The sequence below is a fragment of the Scardinius erythrophthalmus genome (genome assembly GCF_964197995.2).
Source record: "Scardinius erythrophthalmus genome assembly, chromosome: 17".
NCBI classification, from domain to species: domain Eukaryota; kingdom Metazoa; phylum Chordata; class Actinopteri; order Cypriniformes; family Leuciscidae; genus Scardinius; species Scardinius erythrophthalmus.
In genome coordinates, this window is record NC_138237.1 from 36,027,542 (window position 1) to 36,054,287 (window position 26,746).

At 38.5% G+C, this 26,746-nt stretch overlaps 1 protein-coding gene across 1 annotated transcript in view; it reads right to left on the bottom strand.

The window, feature by feature from the left end:
- Window positions 1-13,516, bottom strand: part of gabra6b (gamma-aminobutyric acid type A receptor subunit alpha6b) — a 33,429-nt gene extending 19,913 nt beyond the window's left edge. Inside the window, exons 1-8 of the mRNA XM_081390259.1 lie at window positions 13,292-13,516; window positions 13,092-13,210; window positions 12,661-12,728; window positions 11,855-12,075; window positions 11,416-11,498; window positions 11,186-11,329; window positions 10,738-10,890; window positions 1,242-1,486 (exon numbers count right to left, since the gene is read on the bottom strand). Coding sequence (XP_081246385.1) covers window positions 1,242-1,486; window positions 10,738-10,890; window positions 11,186-11,329; window positions 11,416-11,498; window positions 11,855-12,075; window positions 12,661-12,728; window positions 13,092-13,210; window positions 13,292-13,326 — 1,068 coding nt within the window. The 5' untranslated portion in view covers window positions 13,327-13,516. The remainder of the gene's footprint in view (window positions 1-1,241; window positions 1,487-10,737; window positions 10,891-11,185; window positions 11,330-11,415; window positions 11,499-11,854; window positions 12,076-12,660; window positions 12,729-13,091; window positions 13,211-13,291) is intronic.
- Between the last annotated feature and the right edge of the window lie 13,230 nt (window positions 13,517-26,746).

Consider the following 26,746-nt stretch of genomic DNA (forward strand, 5'->3'; position numbering starts at 1 on the left):
CTTAACATTAAGGCTCACTTTCACAGGTTATTAATATTTATAATTCATAAATAAATGTTTCACATGTGTTCATTTTACATTAAGGTGCACCTTCACAGGTTATTCATGTTTAAAACTCATGAATAGATGGTTCACAGGTGTCCACCCTACATTGAGGTTCACTGGTAACTGATTTTGGAATATATATATATATATATATATATAGGGCGTATACCCTTTTTTCTTTAATGGACCAAAAAAGGAGAATAAAAAAAAAGATGCATATCGCAGAATGATCCTATGTGACGTGTGCTATATACTCCAAGTGTTTTGGGGGTATATGATATGAAATTGAATGTATTATGTAACAAAAATCCAGACCTTGGCCGTTGGTCTTCAGTGCATGGCTACATGACGTGTGCGTTCGTGTGACTCTGTTGCAGAAATATGAAATAAGACTAAAATGAGACACTTAGCAGAAATATCAATGTAAAATGCTATTTGTAGGTTGATCCCCAGCCTAAAAGTGTGAACAGTGTGACTCTGTGCTATCAAAACATTTAAGGCATACCAACCAGGACAGCATAGACAGATTGGCTCAACCAATGGGGTGTGTTTGTGGCAAGTCTACAGGTTGTCCTATTAATGGCAGACAGGGGAGTATTCAGAAAGCCTGTTGAAAAAAGCCAATATCTTGCAATAGCACAAGCTAGCACTTTTGTACAATACACTTGTATGGGACACTTCTGTCATGAGCTAACTACAGTATATTAGGGTTAAATATTCTTGTCTAGAGCTTCAACACTGCATAGAAGCCAATATAATCTGCTGTTGAGCTGATCAAGGTTAAGCGAACTTAAGCACTTCTACAATTCTGAATGTGTACCAAACAAAACTGAGCCACATACTTTGTCATCATGTCTGTGACATCAATGACATGAAATGGAAATCTGACTGTGACTTCACATGTCAATTTACTCACTCAGGGCAGGCGTACTGAGCCATTGTGTCTACCCCTACAGCGATCAAGACACAGAGGATAGATCCCCTCGCTTTGAGTCTGGCATGCATTTGCTTGGATGTTTTGCTACATTGAACTGATTATATAATCTGCAACAGCTAGGGCTAGGGGCTAGGGAGACCACTGGCTGTCTCCTTTCGTCTAGTGTGCTTGTTATCAGCTAAAACGAGAGTGAGCCATGAAAGGCAGAGAGAAGAGAGGGTGGAATGACTGGAGAAACAAAGATGTAGATAAGAATTACCGAAACTTCTCCATCACTTCTGGCCGCTGCTGTGGCCGCAGCACAGGCCATGTTGGCCCGCCGAAGTTCCTTATTGGCCTGCAAGGTGGAGAAATAGTTGACAGCAGCAAACTCGATCAGGGCAGAAAAGACAAATGCGAAGCAGACAGCGATGAACCAGTCCATGGCGGTGGCATAGGAGACCTTTGGTAACGAATGGCGGGCGCTAATGCTCAGCGTGGTCATGGTTAGCACTGTGGTGATGCCTGTCGAGAATACATGAAAATCCCCCCCAGAAAACAGACACACACACACACACACACACACACACACACACAAAAAAAAACAGTTAGCTTGATAAGGATCTCTGTTTTGTTTTCAGTTTCCAGATTAAGTTTTGCTAAACAGCATCAGCTCAACCTAATCCTGAACAGTAGTAAAAACAGTGATTTAATGAATAGCTCATTCAAAAATAAAAATTCTTCATTATTTACTGCAATCTGAGCTGTGAAATTTTATTTGGAAAACATGAACATTTTCTAGGAGCATTTTATGTAAACACTTTTCATTTGGCTAATGATACAGTCAAAAGCTAAACAAATGTAAGGGCATACACTTGAAGTATTTATTTATTTATTTATTTTCTTCCATATGGATGTTTAAGTGTTACTATCATTTAAAGAAGGGCCAATTAGTCATTCACAGTTTGTAAAACCAAAACACACCAGACATGATTTTTGGACAGGGTTCTCATGGTAGCTTGTTTCCGCCACAGTTTAAAAGATAATTATCTCATAATTGCGAGTTTACATCTCGCAATTCTGAGATATAAAGTCACAATTGCGTGTTATAAAATCAGAATTGTGAGATATAAATGTACAATTGCATGTTATAAAGTCAAAATTGCAAGATATAAACTCGCAATTCTGACTTTATAACACGAATTTGCGAGTTTCTATTTCACAATTCTGACATCTTTTCTCAGAATTGTGAGATATCAACTCGCAATTGCGAGTTATAATGTCCAATTCTAAGAAAAAAAAGACAGACTTTATTTCTCAGAATTGCGAGTTTATATCTAAAAATTCGTACTTTATATGCTTATTGTAAAGTCAGAATTGTGAGATATAAACATGCAATTCTGAGAAAAAAAGTTGACTTTATAACACACAATTGTGACTTTATATCACGCAATCCAAAGATAAAAAGTCAGAATTGCGAGATGTAAACTTGCAATTGTAAGAAAAAAAAAAAAAGTCAGAATTGTGAGATAAATGTAGCAATTACCTTTTTTTATCTGTGGCGGGAAACAAGCTTCCATGTTATCATGATATCATTCTTAGAAAAAAACCCCCTGTTAATTAAAGCTAAATCCATAAAATAATTCCATTATGGGAACCCCTAAAAGGTTCTAAGCACCTGACTGAACCCTTTAAAGTTCTATATAGAACCTTTTCTTGTAGTTACAAAAATCTTGTTATAAGAATGTTGCAAACATCATGGTTTTATGACAGACCACAATGTTGTTTGAGCGTATGTAAAGCATGGATTTTAACTATGCTAAAATGAGTATGAAATCTGCAGTACAAAAGTGGTTTCATACGTTGTAATGTTCCTGTGATTTAACAACGCCATGAGTCCAACATGAGAAATGTCATGGTTTCGTGTATTTAGCTGTCTACAATAATCCGTCTACACTGAGACAGTAGGTAATTGAAATTGTTGAATGTTTAATCACGTATTGTACCCATAGATATGTGTTTACTTGCACAGTGTTGTGCCAGAAAAAGCATGATAACTTGATTATGTCTGGTCTGTGTTTCATCTTAGTGAATTTTATACATTTTACGCATGCACAGTAAGATGAATTAAGCATTTTCTGGCATTTCAGAGTGGACAAGGAACTTGAAAATGCTAAAAATGCTAGTATGGACGAAGAGCATTTTCCTATGTTTCAGGTCTTGTCCTTTAACCAACATAAAGGGGCTGATGGGAAAACAAGGGGGTGGGGAGAAGTATACTGTTATTTCATAATGGCTTATAGAGACCCATGGTCTGCTGGTGCGTGCTGGCTCTATTGAATAGGTCATTTACTCAGAGCTCTGCATGAACTCCCATGGAATAGCTCCAGGATAAGTAACCATTAGTTCAGTAAGGACTGAAAAGCCTTTCAGATTCAAAGTGATTTGTCTAAAAGATGACAGATAACACTATTTAACAAGCTTTGCAATGTTTTATTTTACATCTGAGCATCAGTTTGAGAAGTGTTGTTTCATTTAATAAAATATAGAATTGGAACCCAAAAACAAGGGATTTTTATTTTATGAGCAAAGAATGGCCTTTCTATATTTCATTCAGTTCTTTTTTCTTAATGTTTGGGAACTATAAACCTTCTATTGTTTTAGATATTTTGGTAACACTTTCTATAAAGCCCCATTTATATGGTATTAAGTATTACTAATATATAAATAGATTTATAAAGACTAATTAAGACCTATACCGCATTATAAGAACAGTTACAGTTACATTTATGCTATTTTTATAATTGCTTACAAGTCATGCATTTGCTTTTTCAATTCACATTATACATTTTCATTATACACTGATTTATAAATGATCAAATATATACATATATATATAAAAAAATAAAAAAAAAATAATAAAAAAAAACAGAGAAACAGAGAAACTTGTTTGCTGTACCAATTAGTTATCATTTGCATTAGAGGCCATGAATGGTAATTTTGACACGCTGTTAAAATCTAAAATCTAAAATCTAAAATCTCCTCAGCCATATTCATGGTATTGCTTATAGTAGTTATACTTTACTAAAATTGTACCTTACAAATTGTGAACTGTGAGGTTAGTAACTGTATTATCATTCACAATAAGTATTTATAAGAACACAACACTATTAATTACAATATATTCACTTATTTGACAGAAATAAATCAGAATTACTAAAATGTCATTGTAACTATAATATAATAACAATATAGAAATGCAGGTTGCATCTTTATAAATAAATTCATGGAACCATACAACTGACTAATTAATACTTATAAATCAGGGTATAATGGATTATGAGCATGCACATTAAAAAAGGAAATTCATTACTAAATAATACAAATCATATAAATTAACAATAACTGTTCTCATAATCCATTATAGGTCTCAATGGGTCTTTATAAATATATTTATAGAATGGCAATACTATTCTACAAATAAGTATAAATGGAGCTATAATTAATTATGTTTTTGATGTTGTTAAGATTATTGCAATTATTGAGTTATCCCCATAGCAGGCTAGATTACAGATTTCTTTCAACAACTCAACTGCTATTAATTTAATTACACTATAGAAACAGTATCCACTCAACCGAATCTCTGCCGAATATCATGCTCACCACCAATGGGATGCAACCTCTATTCTTTGAGCCTCAGCCCCTGCCTCAAGAGTAAATCCGCCCCCAGGTTCAGATGTCCTAGGACATGAATCGCCCCAACGAACAAAGCCTGCACAGGGGCCGAGAGTCCAACCCTCGCTGACGATTCAGGTAAGATACCACCAATGTATTGTCTGTCCTGACCAACACATGACAGCCATGTAGACCTAATGCGCCAGAGAAACGAGGGTGCCACCATCTTTAGAATATTGTCTTTGAACTTCTGTTTTTGCAGTCACTCTGTATATTTCTATGGCATTGCTGTCCAGGAGTAATTAGCTTTTGAAGTGGATTTAATTAAAGTTAACAAAAGTTATCATGAGGATTGTAATGTTTAAAGCCGATGTCATAACAAATGTGAGTAGACCGGGAAGATTTTAAAACGAGCCGTTCATTCATAAATACGCAAGATCACTGTGGAAATACAGACTGGAAGTCAAAAGACAACGAGCGCAGCGCTGAAAAGGGGCGGGGCTACATAAGGTCTATAGGTAGAGAAGGAATCTCCTGAGAGCCAGGCATAACGCTAGCATCTCTAGACAATTTATGTGTCAATCAATATGAGTGCACTTCCCAAACCTCCAGCAGGCCCATGAGACGATTGTGTTCTGCCTGTGTCTTATGCTATTATAGACTCTTTGCTCTCTATGGTTGGCGTGTGCTGAGTGTGACGTTTGGCGAGGACCCTACTGGGGCTGGTTGCTGACAGTTGATCCTGCAGGTCAAGGTGCAGTCGGAGATCGGCTTGCATCTCTGGTGAGATGTTCGACAGCATAGCAGCTTCTGACGAATGTTTCTCGCTGGGTTCTACAAACTGTCTAGGAGTGAGTTTCCCAAAAGCAACTATGGTCAGAAGTTCTGTCGTTACCAATAGAGTTCAATGGAATTTACGACCATAGTTACCTAAGAGTGCTGTAGGGAAACATTGGTTACACCATCCAGTTTCAGCATGGTCCGCCTTATTTCATTGTCTACATTTCCCCAGTGAATAATCAAGGACACAGAGCCACAAACTTGCAAACACTCATTGCATTCACCAAGAAGAGGACACTGAACAAAATTATAAACGCAACACTTTTGTTTTTGCCCCAATTTTTCATGAGCTGAACTCAAAGATCTAATACTTTTCTATGTACACAAAAGGCCTATTTCTCTCAAATATCCCCACACCCCAATACAGTAAAACTGCATATTTTAGAGTGGTCTTTTATTGTGGCCAGCCTAAGGCACACCTGTGCAATAATCATGCTGTCTAATCAGCATCTTGATATGCCACACCTGTGAGGTGGATGGATTACCTAGGCAAAGGAGAAGTGCTCACTAACACAGATTTAGACAGATTTGTGAACAATATTTGAGAGAAATAGACCTTTTGTTTACATAGAAAAAGTCTTAGATCTTTGAGTTCAGCTGTTAAAATGTAGTCTATTCCTGAGATGACAAATTTTCAGCATCATTACTCCAGTCTTTAGTGTCACGTGACACATGATCCTTCAAAAATCATTCTAATATGCTGATTTGGTGCTCGGGTAACATTTTGTATTATTGCTATTAATGTTGAAAACAGTTTTTTTGCTGCTTAACATTTTTGTGGAAATGGTGATACTTTTTTCAGGATTCTTTGATGAATAGAAAGTTTTTATTCAATGGAAATCTTTTGTAACAATATAAATGGCTTCACTGTTACTTTTGATCAATTTAATGCGTCCTAGATGAATAAAAGTATTATTTTGGAATTTCCACAAATAAATAAATAAATAAGAAAAAAAATAGGTAGAGGCATGTATTTCCAATGAGTCTGGGTTGCAACTTCTATTATTCTCTATCAAGAGCATGATGACATGCCAATTCATATGCTGTCACTTTACTTTCTATTTGCTATGATTATGTTTAAAAAGTCAATGTCACGCTCGCTACCATCAATAAAGGACAATCTTACAGACATCTCTCATCTGTAAAACAATCTTTACTTTTTGCATTTTCACCACACTTTACCCCGCTTTCTCAAAACAGGTTACTTTAAAACCAAAGGTGTTGCTGATAAAAGAGAGAGAGAGAGAGAGAGAGAGAGACAGAGAGAGAGAGAGACAGAGAGAGAGAGAGAGAGAGAGAGAGAGAGAGAGAGAGAGAGAGAGAGAGAGAGAGAGAGAGAGAGAGAGAGAGAGAGTATCTGCTATGAGGACAGCCCAGTATGATTTCTTACAGAAGGGACAATTAAACTTTTAAACTTTATGTTTAAGAGCAATGTACTTAAATAGGTCAATTGACAAACTCAGAACTCATAACTTACACTCATAACTACTGTATTAAATATCACACATAGCTTCATTTACAACTTCCTGGCCCTACCAAATTGATATCTTCCACAAATAAATATAATTTAAGCTTTTATCTTCACAATCTTATTAAAAATATCATTGAATGTTCAACTTCAGTTTCAAATCAAAGTTTGATATTTAGACAGAGCTTTTGTACACGAGAACATGTTTAATGTGTCCTGAGCATGAATAAAAATGTAGTAGAGAAAGAGAAAGAAAGCAAAGGAACAAACACTAATTGCCTTAGGGGCAAAAGAATGCTTTTAACGGCAAAAAGCTGGTCCAAATGAACCTCAGTCAATTACACCTCTGAACCAAATGCTTTGGGTTATTTCAGCTCTTAGTGGTAAAAGATTGAGATGTAGAGCAACTACAATAGAAATGGACAGTGAGTGCCTCTACCTATTCATCTCTACTCTCTACAGCAAGTCATTTGTCAGAAACTCTCACTCCTTTTCTTTTTTACACTGTTTTAAGTTTTCTGTCACATCTATTTTCACAGGCATAACACTCTCACCTCAGAACTGAGAAACATGCTGTAGGTTACTCACTTCTCCACATGAGCCGATGTTTGCTTGTAATCTACTGACATGGTGTAATTAACACCTCACTCAGAGCAAGCCATTTTTATACTGAAGTTGTGACTTTATCAGCAAAAGAAGAACATATCCCAATTACAGGCAACTAAAGCTGAAATGCACCTGGCAACTTCACTGACTGACAGGCAAATCATCTTTAATATCTCAATGTATACGTTTCTGGTGTCCCTACCAAGACACATTTTGACACTGAAAATTCAAATGCTGATGTGTTCATAAAGAGAAAACCTTCAGTTATAGACTGATACACTCCGAATTGCCAAAAAACTCATTCTAATAGCTCCAATGAAACACAAGTGGGAGACCACAAAGACAGGTACTTCATTCTTAAATAACACAATTAATCAGCTGAAAAAGCAATGAGGAAAAAGAAAAAGTTAATACAGTACATTTTAAGACCTAGAACCTAGAACATTTTGGGGCACTTGACTCGCCTGTACTTTCCTTTGTTTTTCTAACCCATTCTAGCAGACAGAATCGAGTGCCTTATATCATTTTAAACAGGATAATTTGAAGTTTCAATTTAGCTCATTTAAAGTCCCAATTTTACATTTAATTTTTCTGAGAATTGATGAATTTAACAAAATTAAGAAAATCTCCAGCAAAATGTTTTTTTTTTACTATGTGAACTCAAACAGAGTTTTTTTTTCATTATTTTTCTTTTTTCTTTTCTTAGAAAGTTATACTTTGATGTTCTAGACATCCAGATACATTTTTGTCTACATGTAAACATCCTTAAGCAAGTTATAGCCATTTATTACAACATTTTGTCATATCGTTTTGTTTCCATGCACACAAATATGCACGCACACAACTACTTTCACTTTGCGTTTGTTTAAATTTCCAAAGAAACATGCTAATAATTGGTGGTTCAAAAGACCAAAACCTATGTTTATTGTTTGAGTAGATGATAGTTTCAACCACACATACAACAATCATTCCTGCTCAGAGGAACAAACAATAGATATTTTTAGCCACGGGTGGCTGTCTCTGTCTTTAAAGGTTAAGTAGCACTATTTAGAGTGCAGTAAAGTTTAATGCAAGATATTTCCATACTCTTCTTCTACACAACTGAAAACTTGAGTAATCTTCACATGTACCCATGTTTCTATTTTATAAATGAAAAAGAGAGCAAACAGAGGAAGGCAAGGAAGAGGATCTCAAAATGTTTGCTCTTTATACTGCACCACCACAGAACAAGGGCCAAGGCACGTTAAGTGATTTAGGACCATTGCCAACAGCTGCCAAGAAGAGTGCATTAAGATAATGAAGCAGAAATGAGATCTACATAAAAAAAAAAAAATGTGCATCATCTCATCAAGTGCCTAGCAAATTCATCTGGATTATTTTTGTGGTAACACTTTAGTATGGGGAGCACATATTCACAAACTACAACTTTTGTCTCAATAAACTCCTAATTTACTGCTTATTAATACTGTAGTTGTGTAGCATTTAAGTTTAGGTATTGGGTAGGATTAAGATATGTAAAATATGGTCTTGCAGAAAGCATTAATATGTGCTTTATAAGTACTAATAAACAGCCAATATACAAGTAATATGCATGCTAATAAGCAATTAGTTAGAAGTGCGAATTTGACCCTTAGATAAAGTGCTACCCTTTTGTTTATAAAGAAACCCTTGTTATGACAATTACAATTTTCACTTTAAATTGTGCTGTAACTTTTCAGTGTAGAATAATTTGTTTTGTATCTGGTGTGCTTAAAATTCAAACACTGGCAAAACTGTTCCAAAACTGAGTGAGCTGCTTTTTCCTCTATTGCCTATAGGCTGCTGCCTTTTAAAACAGCATCATACCTTAAATGTAGCGACATGTGACTGATTTGGAACACTCTAAATGGGCGGCAACTCAGAGTGCTACTTCTGTAAGGCATTCAAGTGACTCAACACACAGTCAATTAGGGGCCAAGAACCAAAAGTCCGCAGGCACCCATTGTAATCCCTAGTGTTCTTATTGTTCTTACTCTTTTTCAACCATGCAATCCGTCAAATCCAGCCCATAGAACCACTTAAGGGAAAGTTTGGAAATTTGGCACACGGATAGGGAACAATCTAAACATTTACCACAGCAAATTTGGAGTCTCTACCTCAATCCCTCTAGCGCCACCAACTGTCCAAGTTTGCACTCACATTTATGCTAATAACTTTTGAACCATAATGACTAGAATTTTTCCCTCAGATTCCTTGGCTCAAGACAATTTGATTACACCATATGACATAATTTCTCATCATTAGTCAAATAGTTTAGTTTCTCATCGTTCTCAAATAACGGCAAAATGATAGTGAGGCTGTATCTCAGCAAAGCTTTAGCATATTCAGACCAATCTTGGTTTGTGTTATGACAACTGTGACCTGAGGAGACCCACATTTTGGCACAGTGCCAGCTAGTTGTCAGGAGATATGAAAAATAGCTCTTTTTACTTATAACTTCTGAACAGTTTGGCCAAAAAGTCTCGTTCGACTAAGTTTCAGCATGCCAAGTCAAACGATACATCGTTTTTCCATATAGGCCATTTTGGACGTTGGCTGTTTTGCATTTCTTTGAAAACCTACTTTCCCAAACCATTGGTCCGATTTTCACCAAATTTAATTAAGATCATCTTCAGACCATGCCAGCAAAAAGATATAGATTTTGTGTTGATAGACAAAACCGTTATCGTTTTACATATTAACTTTTTACATATCAAAAGTTTGATGGCATGATGCCAAACTGTATCTGAGGCTGTATCTCAAGTTTTTGCTGGATTGACACCAAACTTTGTGTATGCCATTGTCAACCCCACTACCTCCACAAATTGGTCAAAGGTTATAAGCAATGAAATCACATTAAAATCACTAAAATCATCTACAATCATCTAAAATAATCTGACCCCTTAATCGCTACTAGCAGCTATATTTTAAAATGAGTCACCATTAACAAGTTAACAATGAACATAGAATAAATAGCACACACAATAGGTCAAATAGTCTAAATGGTCTATAGTCTGTTTAATGAATACTTTTCAGCACTGAATTAATTATTATTATTAATAAATATATCACTTTTTACACTGTTTGGATTTAGTATTATCATACTGGTGCTTGCACAGTGAGCCCAACAGACAAACAGTTTGTGAGGAAGCAAAAAACAGATGCTTACCAAACACAGTTCTGGCAGGTACTGACTCTTTGTCAATCCAGAATGAGACCTGTGCTAGGATCACAGTCATAATGCAAGGGATGTATGTCTGGATCAAGAAGAAACCCATTTTCCTTTGCAGGTGGAAGTACACCGTCATGACTATGTATTCACCTACAACAGATGGACATAAAACATTAGTGGCACAGGCAATCCTAAACAAGTGTTCAAGAAACTGTACATTGCGTAGAAATACATTAAAGACGAATATAAAATCCTGTTTAACAAATGTCACATTCAACACAGATGTTTAAGATTTATTTAAATCAGGACAAAGAACATTTAGTTTTTCAACTGAAAAAAATATGTTGGCAAGAGGTTGGTATTAAGAAAGCTCTCGGCATTCGTGCTCAGCAAACCAGAAAACAACAGTCATTTGTCACTAAATCAAACGACCCAAAGATCATACCTGTGTTTGACTTCAACCTCTCACTAGACACTGTCTGTCCAATGAGATCATACTGTAGTAGACTGGAACTCTCTTGAGGAACTTCCACTGAAAATAATGGTCCTTTCTTCCATGTGTAAACAATCTCACTCATTGGATAGGCATCTATATTATAGGCACAAATCAAAACTAAAGTCAGTCATACCAATAAAAGCATTCAAAGGGAATTTGTGACATTTTAATATACATACAGCTGCCAAATTTCAAAGGGCATGAATGTCCATCCATTGGGAAATTTATCAATCGCATGGGGCACTCTGCATTGATGGTTAACCTGAAAACAAGAAAAGTTTTACCTTTAATATGTGTGAAATAACAGATGACCTTGTTAAACCCTATATACAGTGGTATTCAAAAGTCTGAGTTCATATAGGAAAATCCTTTGTATACAATACATTTATTTACTTTATCGGCATAAACAAATAAGAATACATTGTATTACAGTTTTTTTCCCCCGAATAATTAACCAGTACATGGCATATACTGTAATAGAATCCACTGTTGTTGTTTAATAAAAAAATGTTGTGGACTGGTAAAAGAATGTGTTATTACATTTCTACAGCAATTTTAAAGAGCAAGTGTGCAGTCCATCTTTGACTTGGAGAGCAAATGTTCTGGCACGCAGGTTACCTCATGGTGTACAGAATAGTTCCGTTCTGCATGATGCGGAACAGCTTGTTGGGAGTGGTCATGTTGTGCGAAATAGAACGTTTGCCATTTCGGAAGAAAGTGTCCGGTGTCCAGATATTGCTGACCATTAGGTTGTTGAGACGCAGGATCTCAATGGGGCCCTCAAATTTCAGCCGGTCATCAATCCATGTTTGCCGAAAAAACACATCCATTGTGTATTCCTAAGAAATTATTATTCTTTTTAGAGTATATTTTTAGATATTTACATGTGTTTTCCATGACTGCAGTTTTAAATCAACAGAAATCTAAACTGTCATGTGCAGAGCATGTGATTTTTTTTATATATATATTATATATATAAACAGCAACCCACAATACATTTGTATGAGTGAACACATCAGGAAAGTGTCATCGGGTATGTATACGAATCAGGCTGGTATACATTCACCATCAGGAATGGTATTTTTATCTTTTTTTCCCCACTAATCTTGGCAGAGATTTATCTTTACTGTCTTTCGGATTGTCACAGTGCATCACATGGCAAGCGTGGTGGCTTTGGACACTGTAGGAAAATAGCGTAGTGTGTAACAGTGGAAAGAAAGCTGAGCCGGGACCCTCAGTGTCAGGGATTGTCATCCAGATTAAAATCCCTAAGCTTCTATAATGACATCCTGCCCAAATGTCAGAATAATGAAGCCAGGCCAACATGAATAGAGGCAGTGGACATAGAAAACATGCAATTACAGAGGATTTAGGTTTGTATGCATGATTGCATGTATCATATATAATTGTTTTTAATCACATACCATTTCCACATCAGAAACAGGACCAAAGCTGGTGACAAATATGTCCGTTTTAACCTCTGTGACAGGACCTATAGTTTTTCAAATAGAAATAAGTAATAGAAATAAAGAAAAGAAAGAAAAGAAAGAAAGAAAGAAAGAAAGAAAGAAAGAAAGAAAGAAAGAAAGAAAGAAAGAAAGAAAGAAAGAAAGAAAGAAAGAAAGAAAGAAAGAAAGAAAGAAAGAAAGAAAGAAAGATGCGCCTTAGTTCACTCATTATAAATATTTTAAACATAATGACCTTATAAAGCAGTAAGGCAGTTTCTGATGATGAACTTGAGGAAGTCTGGCATGCAAAGTCCAGAATAATTTACAGAGAAAATTAAAGTAAATGTATTTAATAAACTACATTAAGTAACACTTTAATATGTTAAGTAATTCCTGCAGTTGCTTACCTCCAAAACCAGGTCGGAGTCTGTTGTCATATCCATCTAACAACCTATCCAAAATGCGCGTAATGTTATCCAAATAAATCCTTGTCTCAGTCGGTGGATTTGCCAACACCTGCCCAACACTGTAAACATTTTCATACATGAATAAGCAAAGCATAAAAAAAAACATGTGTGAAGTCAGATAAAAACACTTTGCTACTTACCAAGACAGGAAAAAACATGTGCGTATCCAAGCCATGCTTTACGCGCACTCTCTATCCAAGTGTCCCCTTGTCAACTGGTGTTAGTTGCACATCCCATAATTTATGTGTGCAAAAGGAGCCGGTGTGGTTGCGAGGCTTGTGTGCGTATCCTGAAGCTTTTATGCGTGAAGTCTTGCTGGAGTTCCTCAGTGGAGTTCCTCTTCTGACTCACTCTGATGGAAAACTAAAGTGCTTTTAAAGAGGCAGAGAGATGCAACCAAAGGACATTGACAAAGATCGAATAAAGCATTATGAGGGATTAGAAGAGAAAGACTGCTGAAATGTTCTACTGTTTGAATTTACATGATGATTGCTGTGCTTTTTTTTCTCAGATTACAAACTTGATCATTAATGTACATTCAAATACTAAAAATGTTATGAAACTTTACTTAATATATTCACATGTATAATTAAATTCGCCACTACTGATCTTTTAAGCATCATATAATATTTGCCAATCACTTATTAATGAAGGTTGTTTTAAAGTGTTGCCAAAAGAATGTTGTGTTTGCTTACTGAAACATATATATTTATTTCAATGATAAATACTACATTTTAGAGGTTTCCTCTTATGTAATATCCAAACATTATAAAATAGCCTTTAAGTTAGATTTTATCAGTTGTTGTGAAAAATTTCACTTGTTTATATTTCATGACTATCTTGCTTACTGTCAGGATGAGAAAGTATAATATTAAGTAGAAAGATGTTGTTGTTATTGGTTTTTGTTGAAATATGGATATTTTTATGAACTATGCATTTATTTATTTTTGTTTTGTGATTATGCAATACAAAATCTCTGATGCAATAAAATGTCATGCTCAGCTATATCATCGGCTGTCATGAAATGGTGATAAAATGGCTCTTTCTATGCTGATACAGCCTTTTTCACACTCAGAATTGATGGGATCACATCTGCCCCATGATAGCTCTTTCCACAGGAGCTTATTCAAATGATGCTGTTCGAATCTGCTGGCATAACCTGTACCACTCACATTGAAACAACTCTGAGCCATTATCCTAATCCACAGTCATGAGGTTTTAATGCATAGAGTCATCATCCACCATTGGATTTCTCTTCCATTTTATGGCCATTCAATACGCATCAGTGCATGACATGGTGACATGTGATCAGCAGGATTTAAAATTCTGCCACAGTTTCATCAAAGACCTTGGATTAGTGAAGTTGCCATTAGGTTACTTCTTCCAGTTGCTGTCCACTCTCAATAATTTCATGAAATAAAGTCAGTTGGATCTATACCAAACCCAGATATGAGAATCATAGAGCTTTCAGGAAATATAATAATGGCTGAGGATGTTTTTGATATGACTATTGAACAATGAGACTGAATGTGAAATACATTCAGCAAGTCAGGCCTGTTGACTACTGAAGAATAGCAAGAACTGGGAGGCAAAACCCAAGCAGAGCGGGTCACTGGAGCATGAACAGGGGGTAAAGGTGTGCCAGCAGACATGGATACCGTCCTTCTGATCACAATAATACTAGGGGAGAGTGGGGCACAACCTAACGCGGGGCTAGTTGTAACAACCTTGTTTTAAATACTTCCACACATGCAAGGATGAGAAAACTTTGTGCATTTACTAGTGTTGTATTTGTGGAGGAATAATAACACATGCAGAGACAGAGCCGAGGTGAGTGCCATTTACTTCGTAGTACAGTCTAATACAGATGAGCCCAAGGCAGGAGTGCGCAATCCCCTTTACCGTATTTGCTCTAGTACTGATACTATCATTACCGTGCAGTATAAACTACTACACTCCTTCCCCCTAGATTTTAACCTATGACAAGAAGACTAAATAACTGTACTGTTATCACTATTCTCGTAAACATAATATGCAGTTATAAACTTATACCACATATACAAACTTCATTTAACAAAGCAGTAAGCACTCTGAACATGAATAATGTATTCATAACTCATCTCTACATGAACACTTAGAGATTCTAGTTGGTGCTGTCCGCTGCCTTCCTGGATAGCGGTGCTCTTGTTGCACTTCCAGAGATGGACCAACAGTAACATTTTCTGGCTCTGTGCTTTCTGCCGGATCCTCACAGCCTGCTGAGTACTCCAAGAAATCATCGTCATCCCCTCTGCTTGGTGAATATGAAGCTTTAGATGCCCGCAGGTGGTCCACATGCACCTTGACTTGACGATGACCCACTTGTACCTCATAGGTCAGAGGTCCTTTTCGTTGCAGAATCGTCCCTGGAATCCGCAGTTTCTTTGGATGTATGAAATCTCGAACTAACACCCTCTCTCCCAGTTTAAACGTCCGGAGTGGCTTTGCTCGCTTGTCATGAGCCTTTTTCTGCTGTAGCTGATGCTGAACACTACTTCCGACATGTCTGGCTTCAATAATGACAGGTGAGTGTGTGGTTGTCTCTTTAGAAACATTTCAGCCGGGGTGCGCTCAGTGACTGTGTGAGGAGTGTTTCTGTATGTGAACAGAAATCGAGCAAGCCGTTGCTGGGGTGACACGGACTGTGCTTCCAGACGAGTCAGACGAGTCTGTGGCTTTCTTGAATGTCTGCACAGCTCGCTCAACTGCATCATTGTACACAGGATGGTTGGTCGGAGATAGAACATGGCGGACTCCATCATTCTTGATGAACTGCTCAAACTCTGCTGATGTAAATGGAGGGCCATTGTCTGACACCAACACCTTTGGCAGGCCATATGATGCAAATAGGTTTCTGAGAAGATGTGCAGTCTTCTCAGCTGTTGTCTGCTGTGTAGGCAGAACTTCTAGCCACTTTGAATAGACATCTACTACCAGCAAGTAGTGCTGCTTATTGATCTCAGCGAAATCAATATGTATTCTTTCCCACGGTGATGTAGCCCATGGCCAAGGATGGAGGGGTGCTACTGCAGGCCTGTTCAGTGTGATCTCACATGCAGCACACTGACTAACAAAGTTCTCTATCTCTTGATCTAGTCCAGGCCACCACAGGAAACTTCAGGTTACATTCGTGTATGGCCTTCATTCGTGTATGTCCATCATGTACATCAGATACTGTAACAGTCTCTGTCTGAACTTTGGTGGTATAACGACCCTTGACCCCCAGATAATACATCACTGGTCTGTAGACAACTGATCCTTTCTCAGATAGAATGGTTTAAGGTCTGATTTGGCAAAAACTTCGGCCAGCCTGACAATGTCAGATCAAGAACTTTGGAAAGGATTGGGTCATGTCTTGTCTTGTCTCTTCTGCAATGTCTTTTGCTGAAACAGGCAGCTCATCAACATGTGAAACACAGAGTACTCCACCTTCTGTAACGTCAACAGTGTCGTGCTCGCATGGGAGACGTGACAATGCATCTGCATTGGCGTGGTCACTGGATCGTCTGTACTGAATGTCATTATCGTACGCCAACAGGATTAAAGCCCAGCGTTGCATGTGGAGTGCAGCGAGAGTTGGAACTGCACATTTGGGGCCTAGAATTGTCAGAAATGGTTTGTGGTCAGTCAGCAACACAAACCTTCTACCGTATAGGTACTTATGGAACTTCTTGACACCGAAAATTATGCTCAATGCTTCTTTCTCAATTTGCGCGTAATTCTTCTCACTAGATGAGAGAGTTCTTGACGCAAAAGCAATTGGTTGCTCTTCACCGGATGGAAGCACATGAGAAATTACTGCTCTGACACCATATGGACTGGCATCACAAGCAAGCCTGAGAGGCTTCTCTGGATCATAGTGTGCAAGGCATTTGCTATTCAGGAGACGCTGTTTACAGCCCTGGAATGCATCTTCACAATGTGGAGACCACCTCCATGCTGTTTCAGCTTGTATCAGCTGGTGAAGTGGGTGCAGCAATGTGGACAGATTTGCCCAAATTTTTCCATTGTAATTAAGCAAACCCAAAAAAGATCGTAACATTCTGTGGAGCTGGTGCGTTTACTATGGCCTCAAACTCGCTTGTGGTTGGATGCAGTCCCTGTGCATCCATTCCCTAGGTACTCCAGAGTCTTGCAGGAATGCACACTTGGAAAGCTTGATTCTTATCCAAAATTGCCAGGTGTTCTTCCTTTGTAGGTGCTGACACCAGAATGTCATCCATAAAGCACACAACCTTGTCCATTCCATGCAGTATTTGATCCATTGTGTGTTGAAACACTGCTGGAGCTGTGGAAACTCAATAGGCAAGGCGATGGAATCTGAAGAGGCCTTTGTGTGTGTTTACTGTAAGATACTGCTCTGACTCTGGATCTAATTGCAGTTGTTGGTAAGCGAAAGACAGGTCTAGCTTACTGAAAACTGCCCTGCCTGCCAGAGTAGCAAACAAGTCCTCAACATTTGGAAGTAGATATTCTTCCGGGAGTATGCATCGATTCACTGTCACTTTGTAATCACCGCACAATCTCACTGCCTTGTCTTTTTTTGGTACAAAGACAATAGGCGCCGCCCATTCCCTCCTTTCCACTTGTGTTATGATGCCATTCTTCTGTAAGCCTTCCAGCTCTTTTTCCACTGATTCCCTCAACGCATAAGGTATTGGTCGTGGTTTGTGGAAGATGGGCTTGGCCTCTCTAATCTTCGCTCTGAAGTCTTTAATCTTCCCATATCCATCTTTGAAGAGATCTTTGTGCTTTTCAAGCATTGTTTGCAGGGTGAGCTGTTCATTTTTCTTGCCGCCTTGAAGACTGAAGATCTTTCCCCAGTTCAGCTTTATCTTCTGCAGCCATTTTGAATCGAATTGTTCCCTTTGACACGTTTGTGGCCTGGTGGAAAATTAACAGAAACACCTCTAAACTCCGTCGTGAGCTTCAAACAGATTGTAATCAGTTCAACTCCCCTTTCTCAGCAAGCAAGAAGTCCAGGTGGCAGGAAAAGCCCTCTCCGAGATGCCCAATACACATACACAAACATTTTTTGCATCTAACTCAGAATATAAGTAATTCCAAAATGTATATGATATATTCCTGTATGCATGGAATGTTCCCCCCCTCATATTAGCCTAGTTATGACTTTCTAGTTGTGTTAGTTGAACTCTAAGTGCTTATTTTAACCCTCCTGTTACCCTCAAATCTACCAACATCTTTTACCCACTGGGGTCAATTTGACCCCACGAATTTAAACCCCCACAATTTGATTTTTTCCCCAAAGGTTTGAGTCAGGTACTTTATGTTTCTTTGTTGACTACTTAAATAGCCCTTTAAATAAAACACCACCAACCCCCCACCCCCACCCCCACCCCTTATACATCCAGAATACCTATTGCACGACTATGGACAAATTAGCAAATCACTATAAAATGTCACTGATTTATCTAAAATTCCAAAATTATATATATTTTTGGTGTTTTAATAGCTATTTATTTATTATATTATACAATATATTTTATCAAGGATAGGTTTGGGGTCAATATGACACTCCCATTGATAGTCTCAGGATGCCTCACTGTTGGCACGACACAGGACTCATGGTAGCGTTCACCTTTTCTTCTCTGGACAATCGATTTTCCAGATGTTCTAATCAGATACATTAACTTTGCACCAGTCTTCTGCTGTCCAGTTCTTGTACTTCCTGCAGAATTTCAGCCAATATTTGATGTTTTTATTGGAGAGAAGTGGCTTCTTTGCTGCCCTTCTTGACACCAGGTCGTTGTCCAAAAGTCTTGGCCTCGCTGTGTGTGCAGATGCACTTACACCACACCTGCTGCCAATATTGAGCAGTTCTGCACTAGTGGTGACACGATTCCCTAGCTGATTCCTCAGGAGGAGAAGTTCCTGGTACTTGCTAGACACTCTGGGACATCCTAAAGCCTTCTTCACTGCAGCCGAACCTCTATTCTTGAAGCTCTTGATGATCTGGTAAATGGAGGCCATTTTGATGCAAAGATGATCCTCCATCTTTCTTTGGAGGAAACCATTGCTAACAGAAGAACACAATGATTGGAAGCACTTCTTCCTTCCTTATAGCAATCATGTGCTGATGATATGATTAGTAAAATGATGTTAGCTGGTAATTTGGTGCCAAGGACAAAAACAGTGAAATTTGGGGTTTTGTGATAAAGTTTTTTGAAATTATGTAAAATGCCACTGATCACTCTGCACAATAATCTAGAAAAATGTGAATCAACATCATAACAACTGAAGCAGCAAAAATTTAAAATTTGGCCACAGCTGTACCCTGTCATTCAAGTGGGAAATGTCCGGTCGAACAAGGTGATGTTGGTGGCGCATCCGCTGTTCAGCTCCTGCAAAAGGTCCACGTGCTCGTAGGAGATGCCCTGTTGTTGTAGGGCGAGCAGTACGGCATTGATCTCTATGCTGTCGAAGGCTTTCTCGTAGTCTATGAAGGCCAGTACCAAGGGCATCTTGTACTTCCGGCAGCGTTCGAGCAGTTGGGTCAGCACGTGGATGTGGTCCATTGTGCTGTAGCCAGACCAGAAGCCAGCCTGTTCGGGTGGCTGTTGTTCGTCCAACTGCCTGGCTAGTCGGTTGTACAGCACCTTGGTGAAAACCTTGTACACGGTCGGCAGGAGCCAGATTGGCCGATAATTCCTCAGCTGTTCGCGGTCACCCTTCTTGTACAACAGCACTGTCTTGGCCGTCTTCCATTGATCTGGTGTTCTTCTCTGCGCCATGTAGCGGCTGAAACGGCTGGCCAATGCTGCCCACAGCATCGGTCCACCCTCTTTGAGCAGCTCGGCCTCGATTCCGTCCAGCCCTGGCGCCGGTCTTTCTGGATGTTCTGGATCGCATGCCTGACCTCACTGGTCAACACTGACGGGATGGCTGGTATGGCATCGTCCTGCATTTCGGGCGGGTCGACTGGTGTCTTGCTGGCGAACAGGTCCGTATAGAACCCCAAAAAAACCCCAAAAAACTTTGCTAAGAGGTCATTTTCAATTGAGAAAGAGCATAAAGAGAGAGCTCACAAAGCACAAAGAGAAATGGTTTATAAGGCTTCTGTGGAAGCTTTCATACATTTGCTCCTCCCCTATATTATGTTTTCCCCTCCCCCACGGAACAAAATATCAAAGTTCTTGCAAGAATTATGTTTTCCCTTCCCTGGAAATATATAATTGGCACTGGAAATATCTAATTTCTTGTGAGAATTATGATTCCCCCCTCCACTATATCGTGTGAACTATCAGTGGTTCTCGCAATACTTCAAGTAGGCCTATATGGTAATGTCAGGTTAGGGCCCTAAAGCAGAGGGAAGGTTTTTGAAGATCATAAAATCTCAACTTATAATGACCTCAATATCATCCAGAATAAATGTGGGATTTGTGCCTAATCACCAATGTGTGAACAACCAAAAAATTGATATTTCTTATGTTTTATACAGCAAAATGAGCCTGGGGTCAAATTGACCCCAAAGAACACCGATGCTACAAAAGTACGTACAGAACATTGAAAACCTATCATCATGTTAATTTTATGTTTACCCAGTTGTCCCCATTAAATTAGGAAAAGTCTTTAAATATGAAGCAAAAAAATTTTTTTGCAGTATGTATTTTGAGACGTTAAAAACTGAATGGGGTCAAATTGACCCCAAAGGTAATAGGAGGGTTAAAGAATAAGAATTGACCAATTTCGAGCCGACATCACGTTTACGTAACGGCGTTAGCTGGTGGCAAAACAAAGGGAAAACTGGAGGCGGCCAATTCAAACCAGCACAGATTCGGCTACATAATAAGGAGCTTAAATTATTATTATTATTATTATTAAATGTCATCTTGTTGTGTTGTTGGGTGCAAGAATCTATGAAAAATGAATATGCTTTATCTGGAATTTTTATTTCTAGAAAATATTCACATCATTAAAATTGCACCGTAATGTCACTCTTTACATTGTCGTCTTCTGTCTGGCCGTGACGCTGGCTAGGCAGAACTGCGGATCGTAGGCTACCACACAAGTCTTGTACGTGGCCATTCAGCACATAGTTATAGGCATCTAAAGATTTATATGTCCTCAGTTTCTCTTTACCCTCGGTTTCTCTATCGGGTAGAAGTCAGGCCACTCAACCAGAGGTAGCGTTAACGTTAATCCTGTCAGATCGTCCATCCATTGAATGAGCGTGTACGGGTCAGCCAATCTGGTTCCGTCCGTTAAAATTAACTTTTGCAAATAACAATCGCGGTCCTGGACAGTGAGTGACCTTGCACATTAAGATAAAATCGGATTTTCTCCAGTCATTGTTAAAAAACAAGTTAACAAAACTTGCAAATTAACGTTAGTGAAGCGGCCAGAGGGATCAGTGTGCCTCCACCTAAGCCCCGCCCACAAAAAAACATCACCATGTTTACTAACTGAAAAGGGGTCTATGTATCTCTACGTTTGTATCTTCCGGACATATCGATCTTGGTACCGAATTAAATCTCTCGGTTTCCCCAAGCTAAATATATATAGTAGGTTACCATAAAATGTATTATACTATGTTTACCATCTTTTGGAGTAAGAAATGACGAATTCTAACACCGCCATAAACCATGCAAATTAGGCTGTCAAGAGGAGACAAAGAAACTCTCTCCCGCTCAAAGTTTCTGAATTCTATTGGTCGGTTCACCCAGTCAGGTGTGGGCTAAGTTTCCTTTAAATGATAATGACGCCCTCTTCAAGCTCTCTTCATGTTTTCTCTCTTCAAGCTTTTGTCTTCTTCAAGTTTGTTTTGTCTCTCTAAGTTTGTCCTCTCTCCGAGTTTTGTTTTATGTCTTGCCTCGTTTTAGTCTGGTGCTCATTCATTTCTATCTACGAGTGAAATGGACTTAAACTGAGTTCCTGGCAACTTTGATTACAAGTAAACCATTTGAACTTCCCGTGAACGACACGTGCTCGGAAGAACCGAAAGAACGACACGCGCTCCGGAGAACCAAAAGAACGCTTCAAACTAACAGACACACCAAGGACGGACACTCACACACACACATTCTTGCTCAGCAACAAAGTATTATTTCTATCGAGATTTAAATGCGTTTAAGGTTGTCTGCCCCTGCTTTGAGGTGATTTGATTCTTTGCTGGCTTTCTCAGGTTAACTGTTTGTGATATTTTGCCATTCTGTGATCTGCTCTTTCTTTATTTATTTACTTTTGTTATTCTATATATATATATATATATATATATATATATATATATATATATATATATATATATATATATATATATATATATATATATTCTTTGTTAAATGTGGTTGTATTTTTTATAGTTTCATTTATTAAAAAACCCTTATACACTTGATTGTCTCTGTCTGCTGCTCACCGAACAAAGCCTCTTAAATGTGTGATCTTAAGCTACAAGCTTTATATTGTTGATTAGCCTACAAGTTAGTAATCTTATAGAACAAGAAAGTTATTCTTCATGACCAGAAGAATAGCCTTTCTTGAGAGTTTATAAGAAGAAGAATACTCCTTGAGAGTTGATAAGAAGATTGTATGGTCGGTTCGGTGGACGAACGGATTATTCGATGTGAAATTAACTTTGTAGGTTATTCTGAAATTTGATCTATAGCCTATCTGTATATTTATAATTGATTACAATTCGTTGTGGTTAATTATCTATATAGAGATACAAATATATGGGCTATGTATCCCCTTTTTGGGCGATTTAAAATGTGTAGGTAATAATGGCTCATAAACAGTATGATTAATTATTAATTATATATTCCCCTAATTTGAGCTGATTCGCTACACTGGTTTCCCAGCTACTTCTACTTTGACAAAAATTCCATCTTTTGTTCCTTAAGCGGTGTACACCGTAAACAGGTCCAGTACATCATCCGAGTCATCAGTTTCTCCAGTTGCATTCACCATTTGAGCTTTGTCCCTATGCTTTATGTTCTTGCAGACTCTTTTTAGATGTCGGACTTTTCCACAGCCGTGGCATGTTTCGGTGAGATAGTAGCATTCAGTTGATTGATGATTGTCCTTGCCACATCGATAGCACTTCTGCTTTTTCTCTGTAGAGAAGCGCTGTTTAGCTCTTCCATCATCCTGCCGGTTGTAACATGCACTGTTACTCTTCTTGTGATGCCGCCGATCACCAGAAGTGTTGAAGACTTGTGAACTGCCCCTTTTGGTTTATCAGCATGTTCTCTCAATTCCTTCGTGTCTTTGTAAGCCAACTCAAGAGCAAGTGCAAGGCCTTTTTGAATGTAAGATATTTTTCAGATAATGGCCGCTTGTGATATCCCTCCCCTGAGAGGCCGCAAACAAACTGATCTCTGAGGGCATCATTGAGAAATTGTCCAAACTCATAAGTGCACACTAATTTCTTCAGTACAAGAATGTATTCAGCCACTGTTTCATCTTGCTTTTGCTGTCTTTTGTAGAATCTGAATCATTCTGCAATCAAAATGGACTTAGACATAAAATGCAGTGACATGTCACGTGTGATATCGTCATATGACACTTCCGTAACCTTCTGAGGTGCAATCAAGTTTTTCAACAGTCCATATTCAGTGGAACCCAAGACACTCAGAAACACGTCTGCTTTCTTCCCAGCATCAATCTCATTTGCTGACAGCCATCTTTCAAATCGTTCTAAATATGAATCAAAATCTTCTTTCTTACTTTCAAATTCTGGGACTCTTCCTATCAACTCTTCCTTTTCCCCTCTTCCAGCACATTTCTTCCTCTGGCTCCGTCTGTTAATCTCCGTTTTCCTTTTATAACTTGCTTCGTCTTGCAAGACGATTTTTTTTTCAGTTACATTCACTCACCACAGGAGGGCACTCATACGATTTCAGGCATCTGTCCCTTTCCTAGCTCTGATGGCAAGATTAGATGTTTCAGTAGCTAGCAGTCTCGGTTTCCTCCGAACCCGAAAACAGGCAGAATGTTTCCTTTTCACAGAGTTTCACTCGACAGATATCTTCAGTTTCCTTCCTGATGTGGATTCTTTAACTCTTTTACCTCTTCGCCACTGTTATATTTGTGGAGGAATAATAACACACGCAGAGACAGAGCCGAGGTGAGTGCCGTTTACTTCGTAGTACAGCCTAATACAGATAAGCCCAAGGCGGGAGTGCGCAATCCCCTATACCGTATTTGCTCTAGTACTGATACTATCATTACCGTACAGTATAAACTAATACAACTAGTTGCCATATCAACACTATATAGAGAAAAAATTGCGCCCACAATTCAGTACATCACTGAACATTTATTTAACCATAGCAAATTTAAATTTTTTACTTGTGATAATTTTTCATCTCTATTGTTGGTGTTTATTTTGAATTTGACAAATCTGATATTATTTTAATCTCCAGCATGTTATTTAAAGGGTACATAACATGCACAGTTTCACCTAATCTCATGTTAATCTTGAGTACCTATAGAGTAGTAGTGCATCCTTAATATCTCCAAAAAGTGTTTAGTTTTATTATATTTATAAAAGAAAAATACAGCTTTCCGATTCTCTCCGGAAAAAGCCGAGGTCCTGGAGGCGGAGCTATAGAGTCAAGCGGTAGTGCTTGATTTCCAGCAAAAGACAGAAATCTGATCCAGTTGTACTTACATGAATGGGGTCTTTTATCACTGGGACCGCTCCACCTTTTAATAGCAAACGATTTGCAAATCCAGCATCGACCTGAGCCTTGTTAATAAAACATTCGTCACTGAAATGACCAGAACACACAACCGCACTTGGTACACTCCGTTGCTGCCCCGGAAAAACAAACTGCATCCACTGTTCCTGTAACGCCGGGTTCTTTAGAAAGCTGAACACGGTAAGCTTTCCCTCACATCCAAAAACCCACTTTTTTGGAGACATTCTTGAACAAATCCTATGCAGCGCTGGCTGCCGATGATTTCCTGTTGAAGCGCGTTGATATGCGCGGTCTCGCTCTCCTCTGGTCGACGTGTGCGCGAGCGAGCTTTTCCGAGAGAAATGCTCATATAAGGAGTTCCACTCTCATCTACGTCATTAGATCCACGATCGGAAAAAAACAGCCGAAACTTGTACCAACCCGGAAGTAAGATTTTCGGCACAGAAAATCTTCGTTATTCGTCCAAAATATTTTTTTTAAACTTTGCCCATGTTTAGCATGAGAATCCATCTCTTTAACACTGTAAACAACTCTGAATACATGAAACACCATTGTACCCCCCCTTTATTTAACAGTTGATATGGTTCTTTAATGCTTTGCTAACTAGTAGAAGACACTAGCAGGGTTTAAATCCCAGTTGTGCAGGTGGGGAACGTTCTGACACTGCGTTACAATGAGCCCCTATTAGAACTATGCTATTCTATTCTATATGAATTATGAATTCTATTGAGAAAACAATAGAAAAATAAAGATTAAGTCAATGATCAGAAACTATTAATGATTATTATGTTTTATACTATACTGTATAGCTGTGTTTTCAGGTGTGTTCGTTGTCAAACTCAAAACAGGGCACGAACAGAGCACTGAAGGCAGTGATGGCAGTGATATGAACATCATACCAAATATAATTCAAGTTACACAGACTGACATTGTGTCACGTGTGGATGCTACAGTAGCCTATATAGAGCACATGAAGACAAAGAATGTATAGAATGGTCTTTTAATTAAAAAAATCCAACAGATCGCAGGTATCAGTAGCAAAACAGCAACCATTTAACGAAGATGAAACCGGATACTAGGAAACCAACCAGACAGGGAGAATATATGACCAAATGAAGGGACTAACGAGTTAATTAAAGGGATACTTCAGGATTTATCATTAAGCTTTGTATTAGTAGAAAACCTGTAGTATTTTTGAATTACCGTGCTTTCCACCCTCATATCCCCCTGAGACGAGAGATTTATGTATTTTTTGTCTGGAAAACATCCTCCGATGACGCAAAAATCGTCATTTTGCGTCATCGGAGGATTTTCTGGCCAGAGGTTAAAGACTACAGCCAGTAGGAGGAGCTGTTCCGCATGTTTTCAACCCGCCCATAGAGGGTGGGATCTCACTCACAGAATGTACACACAGTCAGCCGTCTTTCTTTGGAAGCTAAGTTAACAGGCTCTTGTTCTGTGGAGAAAGCTGAGTAGTAGGGGTTACCATCTTCCTTTTCCCGGACTTGGCGAGATCGTTCAAAATGTCCGTGATTCGGCTTTTGCTTTCTACAGTCGCCATTCATTGTTTACATGCACACCTCTTGTTTCAATCTAACTGAATTCATTCCGATTGGTGAATCTGAATGTAGTGTTTACATGAACGCTAAACAAGTGATCGGTTGATGTGCGTTTTAACATTGCTAAGAAAATTCCTGCTCCTCCGTGAGAGATACGAGACCGGCGCGTGTCAGTAATGACGCCACCGGCCTCGTGTCGTTCTCCTGCGGCCGTCAGCCTCGTCCTGCTCGCCACAGTAAACATAATGAATGGCGACTGTAGAACGCAAAAGCCGAATCCCGGACATTTTGGGTGATCTCGAAATCCAGGGCAAACTCGTCACGGAGACTGCTAGTA